The sequence below is a fragment of the Chaetodon trifascialis genome, chromosome 11 (assembly GCF_039877785.1).
Source record: "Chaetodon trifascialis isolate fChaTrf1 chromosome 11, fChaTrf1.hap1, whole genome shotgun sequence".
Classification (NCBI taxonomy): domain Eukaryota; kingdom Metazoa; phylum Chordata; class Actinopteri; order Chaetodontiformes; family Chaetodontidae; genus Chaetodon; species Chaetodon trifascialis.
Genome location: NC_092066.1, coordinates 5334069 through 5346092, shown reverse-complemented (window position 1 = coordinate 5346092; position 12024 = coordinate 5334069). Strand labels below are relative to the sequence as shown.

The 12024-nt window shown below is 44.9% G+C and overlaps 2 protein-coding genes and 1 pseudogene across 3 annotated transcripts in view; 1 reads left to right on the top strand and 2 right to left on the bottom strand.

The window, feature by feature from the left end:
- The window catches only part of LOC139339148 (telomerase protein component 1-like), a 34312-nt gene extending 32957 nt beyond the window's left edge, over nucleotides 1-1355 (bottom strand). Inside the window, exons 1-2 of the mRNA XM_070974631.1 lie at nucleotides 1169-1355; nucleotides 10-530 (exon numbers count right to left, since the gene is read on the bottom strand). Coding sequence (XP_070830732.1) covers nucleotides 10-528 — 519 coding nt within the window. The 5' untranslated portion in view covers nucleotides 529-530; nucleotides 1169-1355. The remainder of the gene's footprint in view (nucleotides 1-9; nucleotides 531-1168) is intronic.
- Nucleotides 1356-1650: 295 nt separating this feature from the next.
- The window catches only part of LOC139339143 (E3 ubiquitin-protein ligase znrf2-like), a 52690-nt pseudogene continuing 42316 nt past the window's right edge, over nucleotides 1651-12024 (top strand).
- Nucleotides 9964-12024, bottom strand: part of LOC139339138 (telomerase protein component 1-like) — a 38094-nt gene continuing 36033 nt past the window's right edge. For both annotated transcript variants that reach the window (XM_070974617.1, XM_070974618.1), the window contains exons 52-55: nucleotides 11888-11999; nucleotides 11664-11746; nucleotides 11016-11120; nucleotides 9964-10512 (exon numbers count right to left, since the gene is read on the bottom strand). In XM_070974617.1, coding sequence (XP_070830718.1) covers nucleotides 10393-10512; nucleotides 11016-11120; nucleotides 11664-11746; nucleotides 11888-11999 — 420 coding nt within the window. In that variant the 3' untranslated portion in view covers nucleotides 9964-10392. The remainder of the gene's footprint in view (nucleotides 10513-11015; nucleotides 11121-11663; nucleotides 11747-11887; nucleotides 12000-12024) is intronic.

Genomic DNA, 12024 nt, shown 5'->3' with positions numbered 1-12024 from the left:
TTCATCTACCACACTTGTTTCTTCAAGACAAGACTGTGTCGCTTCGGATGTTTCCTCTCTGCCTTTGGCTTCCCCATCATCCCTCTTCTCTTCTTCACCCAGACCATGAGGTAGGAATGAAGGAGGATGAGCAAAGCGATTGAGCAGAGCACTGCTGGCCAGGGACGTGGAGAGCAGAGAGCCACTGGGAACAGAGGTCAGGGAAAAGGAGAGAGACGAGTGGCTACCTAGGAGCTTGTTCTCAGTGCTGAGGAGAGGAGAGGTGAAAGAAGGCGAGAGGGAGGAGGCGGAGAGGAGGGAGGATGAGGTGGAGGACAGGCTGGAGGGCTGAAGCGAGGGGCAAGAGGGAGGTTGCGCAGGAAAGTTAAAGAGCGGAGAGGAGGGCTGAGGCATCAGCGTGGAGGTCTGAACCAAGAACTTATTCTCCAGACTCGGAGGAGCGTAGTTGGAGGTCAGGCTTCTCCCACATGAGGCCTGCTGCTGCTCTCCTTGGGCCACGTTTGTCTGCTGCAAAGTCAGCGCCCTCATTTCTGTGGAGAAACACATCAATCACAGCATCAAAGTCACATCTCTGTCACAAACACAACAGCTCACAATCCTGGACAGCATTAAGTATTGAGCCAAGCAGTTCAGCAGCATTTTTTCCGCTGCCTAAACAAGCATTGTGCTCCTGTCGTTAAGGGTGTGTTGCTCAATTGAATCCATTGCATCCATAAAAAGGGAACAAAGTCTGGAAACAGACGCTCAGACTTTTCACAGTTTCAGTTGGCAGCAGGAGCACCATAATGCATAGACATAATGCAAAAAAGTAGTAAAATATAACGAAAATCAGGGAACCCGAAACAGCAGTACACCAAATTAAATGACAGAAGTGATTAAATCAATGTGAAGATCTTTTTTGTTCAACTGCAAGCCCTTTCTTCGTGCTTTTAATTTAGTGTTTTAAATCAATTCATAACAAAATGTAATCAGAAATAAAATCATATCACAGCTACAATGCCAAGACAGCCGCTAGATGTATCTGTCACACAGTATAAAGTGAAAGATTGTTCAACATTGAACAGCAGTGCACTTGTTTCCTGGTAGTCCTATTTTTTGCGTTGACTCAAGACTTAACGTAGGTGTGGTTGTTAGCTGTGAACAACCTGAACTGACGCAGTAAACTCACCGCAAACACCACAATTTAAAGCCCACGGACGGAGCTCCGGCTCTGGACAAACGGGTCCTCTGGTGCTCAACGTTAATGCTTAATGTGCTGCAGTTTTACCATCTATTTCTGACGCTTTTCAAGGGAGCTCAGTGTGGCTGCTGCTTTACAGTAAATTTCCTCATTCGACCAGCTGCTTGGCTACTCTATTGAGAGCTCTGATTGGTCAGTATTATTGTGTACTTTTTTACCGTAATGACCCACAGACGTGTTGTAACTCTCAAACCATCAAATATAAAGGAGACTGAAGGCGGAGTTACTTAGGACGACAAACAGTAACCAAAATCAAAGGCAACAACAGCAACAGAAACAGAAACAAGTCAACGTGGTTTCAAATTTGGATTTCAAACTGCTCGGGTGAAATTGTGACGTTACCGTAAATGCTTGTGTGCGGCTCAAAGGAGGAAGCGAAAACGCTCTATTTCCGCTGCAGCAGCGAGAAGGGGCACGTCAAAGAGGAAAATGTGGACAGTGAGGTCAAATTGAGGCCAGAGCGAGACCGTCGAACTGCGTACATATCCTCGGTGGGTTAGGTTGCTTGGTATTTGTTATTATTTAGAGCTTCCAGACGGACATTTGGCAGTTTAAGGGTCGTTTCGAGGTTAACTCGTCCTCTTGTTTTGTGGCGGTTCGCTTCGAGGAAGCAGCTCGGCTAGCCAGCTGAATTAGCTAGCTCGCTAGAGATGGGGACGAGAGCAAGTCGCCTACAAGAAGACCCGGTTCCCTCTGCTTTCGGAAAAGATGGCACAAAGCGGGATTCCTATCGGCGACCCCGATGCACCAGGCCCACCAGCCTCATGGTGGACTTCTCGGGGAGCTTCGAGGACACGGAGGCCAACCGGAGCCGATCGGAGGAGGGCAGCGACTCGGACCTGGGGCAGCATGGGGCGAGCGCCGACGGCAGCTCCGCTCACCACCACAGCATTAGCTAAACGTCACCCGTGGACGACAACAACAGCGAGGGGAAACGCAAGGAAGACGGAAATGTGAGCCCAGAGCCCCCCGTCGTAGCGGAACATCAACCCGGAGAGGAGACAGGCCGCACGCCCCACCGCACCTTTTCCGAGCGGCTGCCCGGGAATCGGCACTCTTCCGCCCGCAGCGTCGGCGCAAGATCCGCCCGGGTCCGAGGCACACACCAGCGGCCGGTGTCAGAGGCTTGGATCGGCCTTTACCGTGTTAACAACCGCCATGGCCGTAAGTTACCACATTTACAGTACGGTATTACTTTCTTTACATTTGTTTATTTTTAATCATTTTGTGTCTTATAAATAAGTGTTAGTAACTGACTGCTCTTCGTCAGACACATTAGCGAGCTGATGGTTTGCCTTTTTTAGACGACAGCTCACATACAGGAACATGCAGTTTTTCTGCTGAACTTCCATGGAAATCGTGGACGAGCTTGGCAATATTGGCACAATGACTCACCATGTGACGAAATTTGGGGTATGACTGTTGATGCATGAGACAGCTGACTGCAGACAGGCGTGGGACACGTGTTCAGGGGGAATAACAGCACTTTGGATAAGATGGTCAAATAGCGGGGAGGGGTATTCAGTGTTAGCTTTACTCAGCCATACTAGTAAATTAAAACAAGACAGCATTTAACACTTAGCTCAAGAACAGCCTTAAAGGCTGAGAAAAGATATCCTAGACTGTATCAAAGGTACACAAACTCAAAGACTCACACCACATCTTGAATTTTAAATCGAATTATCCCCCAGCACAACTCTTGATCTCCCCACACTGAAATTAAAATGGAGTATTTGGGGAATTTGCATTCCTGAACAGATAATTTCTTTTCCCGTGCTTGCATGCCAACTAAAATCATCAGAGACCCCATTGTGTGGAGCTGAACTCTGGCGTAAAACTGGAAGTGGTGACATGCTCGCTCTTTCATGTCAGAGAGCGTGTTGACGGCGGCTGTCAGTGGCAAATACTGCAGCATGCGAGTTGAAAACATTAAGTAATCGGCCACCTTTTCGTTTGAGTGCATAAAACGGGAACATGAGTTTGCAGAGGAAGTGAAAATGCAGTTTTGCTCTGCGCTGTACAATCAGATACGCAGAGATGGTGGTGGTGTGACAGCAAGCATGAGATTGCGAGCCAAAACACACTAGTGTGGTGGGTTTCCCAGGCTCGCCTCTAGCAAGTGTAGGGAAATGGGTCACAACTTCACATGCCTGCTCACTGCTGGCAGCAGCATAGCATAGATGGAGGAGGAGAATGTAGGGCAGCAAGGCACTGTTCCTGCCTGCACATCCCATCCACTCGTGAGTCTCGCAGCGGCTTCCCCTCCAGCTTTTGTCACTGTTTAGCCTGGTGCATGCAGTCAAATGAAGTTTCAAACTATTTTTGGCCACCTGAGGCACCGTTTTTCACACCATCTCTGGGATGAGAGTGCAGCATTCACACTGGTCAATTGTGTTTCAGCAGGCTCTTCGGTTTGCCAAGTCAGCCCATGTAATCTAGATGTCCAAACGCAGCACTCTTGCTCGATGTGATGTGCATCCATCATTTATATCTCACTGTGACAGTGTGTTAATCTCACCTCTGTTGTGTCCACTCTTCACAGATATCATCACGCAGTCAGAGGTCATCATCAAGCGCCGACATACTCTGACGCTTGGAACAGAGACACACTAGCCTGTCCTAGCGAAATTATCTAAAATTGATACACTTCATCAAGCTGCAAAAGATTCTCGGTTTGAATAACGTTGCACGAGCAGCAATCATCCGAGAGGCCTGTTGTTTTTGGAATCTCTGCATTTCTGAGAAAATCCAGTGTCTGCTGCTAGCATTAACATAACCAGTGAGCCGCCATGCCCACACTGGACACTGCTGACTCACCTGGACAGGTGGAAGAACTGTTAGAGAAGGCATACAAAAAGATCACTGACCTTCTCAAGGACAAGAAACGGATGTTGAACCAGCTGCAGAGGAAGGATTGCCTGGTGACCACCATCAGGTCTTGTTTCCTGACGCTGACCAACTGGCTAGACACATCACGGATCAGTGAGCCCACACCACTGAACACCACCTTTGCACTTGGGCACACAGTTTTCTGGGAACCATCCTCCTCCTGTCAACGACCTGCCTGCTCCGCTCCAAACAAAGGGACCCCCTGGACTGAAGTGGTTGTCCGCAGGCGGAAGAGGGCTCCGGGTGGGAACAATGGCGGGTCTCCCTCACTCCCAGCCACAGATATCATGCCTCCGTTGACTGACACCTCAGTTTTCCCTCCACTCACGGCTAGCCGCCCTCCAGCAGATTCCCAGGTGGTGTCCGGCAGAGGGAGAGCTGCGGTCGATGATACCTGGCCCCCCCCAAACTCCAGAATAGCTTCGACTTGCTGTCGCAGGCCGGTGAACGTGCAAGCGGGCTAGTCTCTTCCCAGCCGGTGCCCGGTAGTGTGGAGTCGCAGCCCTGGCCCTCCTCTAGGGCACCGTCCATCTCGGCACGCCAGAGACTCCTGAGGGACGCAGTGCGGAGACACTCCGGGACTCACCGCTGCCCTGTCCGAGAGTTTGCCTCTAAAGGGGCCGGCACCACCGCCTCTCCTCCAGTCAGCTCTGGATCACCTGCATTGGTGGCACGGTGGAACAGTGGTAACACTGTCACCTCACAGCTTCTTCTTCTTCAACGCCACCACATATTTTTTCCCCGGATCCACTGTCACCATCATCACAGACAAACTCAATGAACTGCTCCAGTCTATTCCAACCTCCATAACCCGGATTATCGTTCACATCGGCACAAACGACACAGCTCGGCGACAGTCTGAATTAACAAAAAAGGATTTTAAAGATCTCTTCAGCCTCCCGGAGTTATGCGGGAAGAGGGTCTTCATCAGCGGACCTATCCCGACCCGCTCCCGCGGTGCTGAGTGGTTCGTCAGACTCCTCAGCATGAGCACCTGGCTCCAGCACACCTGCACTTCACACAACCTGGCCTTTATTGACAATTTCAACCTTTTCTGGAATCGCCCTTCCTTTTATCGCCATGACAGACTTCATCCAAGTACACTGGGCAGCTGGCAGTGGCAGTGCCTAACGTGCACTCTCTTTTAAACAAGACTTTTTTAATGAATGATGTGATCTTAGATTATAAATTAGACTGTCTTCTTTTATCCAAGACATGGCTTGGCACTGGTGCACCTGTTGTTCTCACTGAGGCTTCCCCACCAAATTTTAATTTTTTATTTTCTAGGGGGGGTAGAAAAGGAGGTGGAACTGCATCAATCGCAAATAACGCACTGACCTTTAATGGAGTGTCTTTTAACAGTTTCACATCATTTGAGCATCACGCCTTCGTTTTTAGCAGCCCTCCGATTCTGTGCATCACTGTATGTAGACCACCCCATCGCTCTATCTCTTTAATCAGTGAAATCTCTGAACTTTTATCAATTATTCACACCTCTTATAACAGGATTTTAATAACTGGTGATTTTAATCTACATGTTGATGACACCTCGGATCCAATATCCAGAGAATTTTTAAACCTTTTAAATTGTCTAAATTTTGAGCAGCACGTCACACAGCCAACTCACAACAGGGGACACACCCTGGACTTGGTCATAACCCATGGACTGTCCATTGGTGTGTCCTCTGTTGTTGACCTACCTGTGTCTGACCACTACTGTGTGTTTTTTAACATCACCAGTTTTAACCAGTGGGAGGCCCCGGTGAGAACAGTGAGGAGGCGCTACCTGACTTTTGAAGTGGCTGCAAATTTTATTGAGATTTTACAGAGCACTCCTGCTGAAATTTTACCTGCACCTACACCTCGACTCAGTAGCTCCACCTTTAACCAAAACATTCATCCGTCTTCTTTACTGCCTATCCCTTTCGGGGTTGCACGGGGAGAACATGCAAACTTCACACAGAAAGGCCTGACCTGGGGATCGAACCAGCAACCTTCTTGCTGTGAGGCACGTGCGCTACCTGCTGCACTACTGTGCTGCCCTTAACCAAAACAATAAAAAGAAAACCTACACCCCTATGGAGAAACAACATAAAATACATGAACTGAAAAGACTTTGCAGGAGTGCTGAGAGGAAATCAAAATTAACAATCCACCTCGAGACTTTATGGCAACAACTCAAATCCTACAATAACGCAGTTAAACAGGCAAGGATTTCTCATTTCTCAAGACCTATCATAGACAACAAAAACAACCCCAGGTTCCTCTTCTTCACCTTTGATATTTTAACAAGCACAAACTTTAATAAAGCTTCTAACATGCCATCTAATGCTCTTTGTGAGAACTGCAGACCACTTCAGAACCAAAATCAAGGACATCAGATCCAGCCTTTTATGCCAACAAGTTTTATCTGTTACAGCTGAATTGTTGTCCTTGCCTGAGGAAACACTGGAGAGTTTTGCCCTGGTTGATGCGAGGACATTTGGCCAAGTTTTCTCACAAGTAAACCCAACAACCTGCCTTTTAGATCCAATTCCGACATCACTTTTAAAATCATTTTATGGATTCTTTGAGGAACAGCTTTTAAACATTATGAATTGCTCTCTTCAGACAGGCGTCTTCCCCACTGCCTTTAAAACAGCTGTGGTGAATCCCCTTCTGAAGAAGAGCACTTTAAACCCCAACGTTTTTAATAATTACCGACCTGTATCCAACTTACCCTTTTTAAGTAAAAGTCTAGAAAAACTGGTCAATGACTTTTTAAACAGAAACAACATTTTAGAGAAACATCAGTCTGGTTTTATGATGAACCACAGTACCGAGACAGCACTTTTAAAGATTTTAAACGACATCAGATGGAATTTAGATAACAAGAAACTCACAGTCTTGGTTCTACTGGATCTAAGCGCGGCCTTTGATACAGTAGACCATCACATTTTATTGAATAGACTCAGACACCTGGTTGGCCTCTCTGGTACTGTTTTTCACTGGTTCCACTCTTATCTCACAGAGCAATGTTTTTATGTAAGTATGGATACTTGTTCCTCAGGAACCCATAAATTAGGTGTGGGGTTCCCCAAGGCTCAATTTTAGGTTCCAATTCTTTTTAATCTTTACATGCTTCCTCTTGGAGACGTCATCAGGAGACACGGCATCAGATTCCATAGCTACGCTGATGATACGCAACTGTACATTGCCGTGTCTCCTGATGACACAGGGCCAATAGATACCCTTTTTAACTGCATTTTAGATATCAAGTCATGGATGGCAAGGAATTTCCTACAGCTCAACCAGGACAAAACAGAGGTTTTAGTTATAGGTCCTGAAGGCCAGACGGAGAAACTTTTACTAAAATTACAATATTTTAAACCAACACAATCTGTAAAAAACCTGGGCGTGATTTTTGACTCTGAGCTGACTTTTATCCCACATATCAAAAATATAGCAAAAATAGGCTTTTATCATCTTAAGAACATAGAACAGAGTCTGCCCGTTTCTCTCTCAGGCCAGCACAGAGGTGCTAATGCATGCTTTTATTTCCTGTCGTCTAGATTACTGTAATGCCCTGCTCTCTGGTCTTCTTAAAAAGAGTATTTCAAACCTCCAGTTACTTCAAAACTCAGCCGCACCTGTGCTGATGAAGACCAGAGGGTGGGCCCACATTACACCCGTTTTACAGTTGCTGCATTGGCTCCCTGTCTGCTTCAGGATCGATTTTAAGGTTCTTTTACTAGTTTTTGAATGTCTCAACGGCCTTGCGCCCCCTTACTTATCTGACCTGCTTTTACCGTATCAACCCTCTTGGACCCTGAGGTCCTCCGGCACCAGCCTTTTATTCATACCAAAAGCCAGAACTAAAACCCACGGTGAGGCGGCATTTAGCCACTATGCCACATACCTGTGGAACAGCCTGCTGGAGAGCCTCAGGTCTTCAGAGACTGTTCATATTTTTAAAAGAAGGTTAAAGACGCACCTTTTTAATCAGGCTTTTAACTGACCTTTACATTCTCTTACGTTCTTATCATTTATCTTTTGTTGATGCCTTTTATTTTGCGGTTATATATTCTATAGTATTTCATCCTATTTAATCTACTTTATTATCTTATGTATTTTTCTTCCTTTAACTGTCTAATTTATTTTAGTTGTCTTATATCATGCCTTTTACTTTTAACTGCAGTGTTTCCTGTTTCCTCAGGGGGGGTCCTCCACACTGAGAGTTGTGTCTGGTCTGCTGCTGAGGGTGCTGGTCCCGGGTCCCTTCGGCCCGGCTGGGCGGGGGCTCCCCACCTTGGTGTGGGGGTCCACCTGTCTGTTGGAGTTGGGGGGGGGGCCTGGGTGCTGGTGCTGCCTGTGGTCATGGTCTGTGACAACTCCTCTCAGTGTGGATGGCCCCAAAGGTGGCGTTTTCCCCGATCCTCAGTGCCATCCCCTGTCTCATTACTCTGTGTGTGTGTTTGTGTGGGTGTCCATATGTACATACGGAGGGTGGGTGGCAGGGATGGGTTTTCTCTGTTTTTAAGTTTTCCTTGATAATGTTTTTAACTGTTGTAAAGCACTTTGTGTCGCATTTTATTGTGTATGAAAAGTGCTATATTAATAAAGTTTGATTTGATTTTGATTTGATATCCGCTGTCCCTTCTGTTCAAAGCCCTTTCCGGGGGGTCAGATCGAGGATCACCTGTTGAGCTGCCTCACATCTCCACCATAAATATATAAGTATCATATATGATACCAGGCTATTGTGGTTTGTGTGAAGTGGTGAAATCAGCAGATTCAATACCGTTGACGTGCGCTTTTTTCGTGTTTTCGTTACATGCGCATATAATTTCTTGGGGTATGAATTATGTTTCGTTTGGGTGGAAATGCTTGGGAGAGGCTTTTAGCTGAGTTTCTCCCCGTCATTCTGGTATGCTACAAGTTAGGACTGGTGCTTCTTAGCGTGAGCATTGACCGTCTGAACTGCGCGCATGTCATACTGCCCTGCAAAGTGTTTTTTAATTAGTGACGGTAATACCGTATACCCCGGGAAAATGTGGGGAGGATTTGACGGTATCAAAATTTGGATACCGCCCAACTCTAATATTCATATGTACACTCATTTCTTCAGCTACTTGTACGTACATAAGTTTATTTTTATCCATCCTTGTTGAGCCTTGTTCTCATTTTTATCCATCCATTTCTTTCTTCCTGTAAATTATCATTAATTTTGATCAGCAAAGCAAAATTTTCAAACTGAATACATAGAAAAAGGAAAAGGATAATACCTGTAAACACTGCCAGACATGCCAGTCATGGAATAGGCAAATATTTTAAAAAACAAAAAAATCAATGCTTGAAATGTTCTACAACAGTATTATGTGATTTCTATTCTATGATGAAACCAGTAAAATTCAGTGTCCTGTACTGGGTATAGTTCTACTGACTTAATGAGTTTTTATTGAACTTGATGTGGCTCATTGTCAATATAACAGAAGCACTCTAGTGCAGATAACAGAAGCACTCTAGTGCAGATAACAGAGCTGTAAAAGCATTAGCTAATAAGCTGTGTTTACATGTCTGCCATTGATGTCTCACAGCTGGACAGGGTCTCTCAGAACTTTCTTAAAACGTCAAATGGCAAATAATATTAACTCTTTGATCTTGGTTTATCTTATATGCAATCAATCACACAAATCTGGCAATAACAAGGCTGTCTCCACCCCTTTTCTGGTACCATGAATACAGATGAAACATTACTTCAATGCAGATCCTGTTCCAGCCTTCAAGCCTGGTGAGATATTTGTTGCTGAAAAATGTGTCAAATGTGTTGAAAGTAACAACAACGAACATCAAAGTGCTGATGAGAGTAATATTTTAATGTCAAAGAAAAGACCATTTATGGTTCTTGCACCCATTTTTCCACTTCAAGTGTTTCATACTCCACATTTCTATTTGCATCCTCTTACAAAAAACAGAAATAATTCACCTCATAGGAACAATAACTGCTAACATTTTCAAGCTTAGTTATTTTTTTATACTTGCTTGTTACACTTGCAAGTTTTTTGCCATCAAAATTAAAGGCATGTAAGCATGACATCGCAATTATTACATAGATCATTATCTCTATATGTAGTGTAAATTTTCAACTTCTTTTTTAAATACACTTATTGCATATTCAAAGGCACTGAAGCAAGGAGGCAGCAAACATTCCTGGCAATCACAGGTTTGCGTAGCAATTAAGCGCTTTTCTTAACTGCTCAATCTAGTGTGGAATATCCTGAGGATCATTCTTTCCAGGAGAGGAAGAAGAGCGTTCCCTGTCCGTCACTGCAAACCAGTTCGGTGGGTTTTTCAGGGTTCACCTCCAAGTGCACAACAGGTCCTCCACACACAAACATACCCACCTGGAGGAGGAGAGGGAGAGAGCAGAAGGTAACAGTTGCTGAAAGACAGTTTAAAATAATGAAAAAATGAAGGCGAAGGAATAAATTAGTCAGAATGCTGCATAAGAAAAGAACAGAACTTTCAGATTTACTTTCTTACTGAGAATTAGATGAGAAGATCGACACCACAGCAGCCAGTTAGCTTAGCTTAGCATAAAGGCTGGAAACAGGAGAAAACAGCTAGCCTTGCTCTGCACAAAGTTAACAAAATCTGTCCCCCAGTACCTCTAAAGCTCACTAATTATCACCTTTTGTTAAATTAGTTTCATCTGTAGAAAAACCTTGGTGTAAAAACGACACTTCACCATTTAAGTTTGGACAGAACCAGGCTAGCAGTTGAGTCTTTGAGCTAAGCTAACAGTCTCCTGTCTGTCATATTCAACATACAGACAAGAGTGCGGTATCAACCTCTCCACCACAGAGCGAATAAGATGTCAAACTATTCTTTGGGGACTCTGATGTACCTGCTTCTTGGTGTTTCTGTCCCACAGCTTCACTGTCCGGTCATAGGAGGCTGAGATGATGGTGCGGTCAGTGAGTCTCAGCACACTGATCCTGTCACTGTGAGCCTGCGGATAAAACACCATCATTAATAAAAGAATACAAAGCTTGAAGCGACATTCAGCTCTTTCTGATGTTTGCTTTCGTTTCCCATCCAGCCTGATGGGAGGGTTTGAACTAAAGACACGGCTGCTGCTTACTGACAAGGCAGGTGATTTTATTTTTCTTCTTGTCACTCAAGATTTTTACAGCTCAGCTTGTCAGTTGAAAGTTCTGCTGAAACAATTTGTCAATCAAGAGAAAATTAATCAGCAACTCTGAGAACCACTAATCGATTTACTGAGCAAAAATGTCAAACATGATGGTTCCAGCTTGTCAGATGTGAGGATTTGTGGCTTTTCTTTACTGATGATCAATGATCAAACAGTGTTGCAGACTTTGTTGAAAGTCCACCTCACCACTTTTTGTGAGAAACACCAAGCTGCAATAATTCATTAAAAACTATGCAGAAAGGTTCAACTGTAAATGTAGTTTTCTCTGAGTCTGTCTTTTTTGTTTTCCACACATAAGCTCATCCCTCATGTTGTGTTTCAGAGTATTTCAGCTCTTACATGTTTTCTGCTGCTCCAGGTGGAAGGCTCAGGAGGCTGAATGAACCACATGTTGCCCTTCATGTCTCCACACACCACAAAATCTGAAAGAATGTAAAGCACATTGGATAATCACACAATACGGAAAACAAATCAGAGACTGGCACAAACAGACAGTACAACCCTGATTCAAAAAGGTTGGTACGCTGTGCAAAATGTTAGTAAAAACCGTAGATGTTTAGTACCTTTGTTCATTGTTATGGCTGATATCACGCTCCCCATCTTCTCCTCATCGTCGGCCTCTAGATTCATCGAGCTGAAAGCTGATTGTAATGTATTTTTGGGGCCCATTGCAAACTGAGAAAAAAGAGGACAGAGGCGT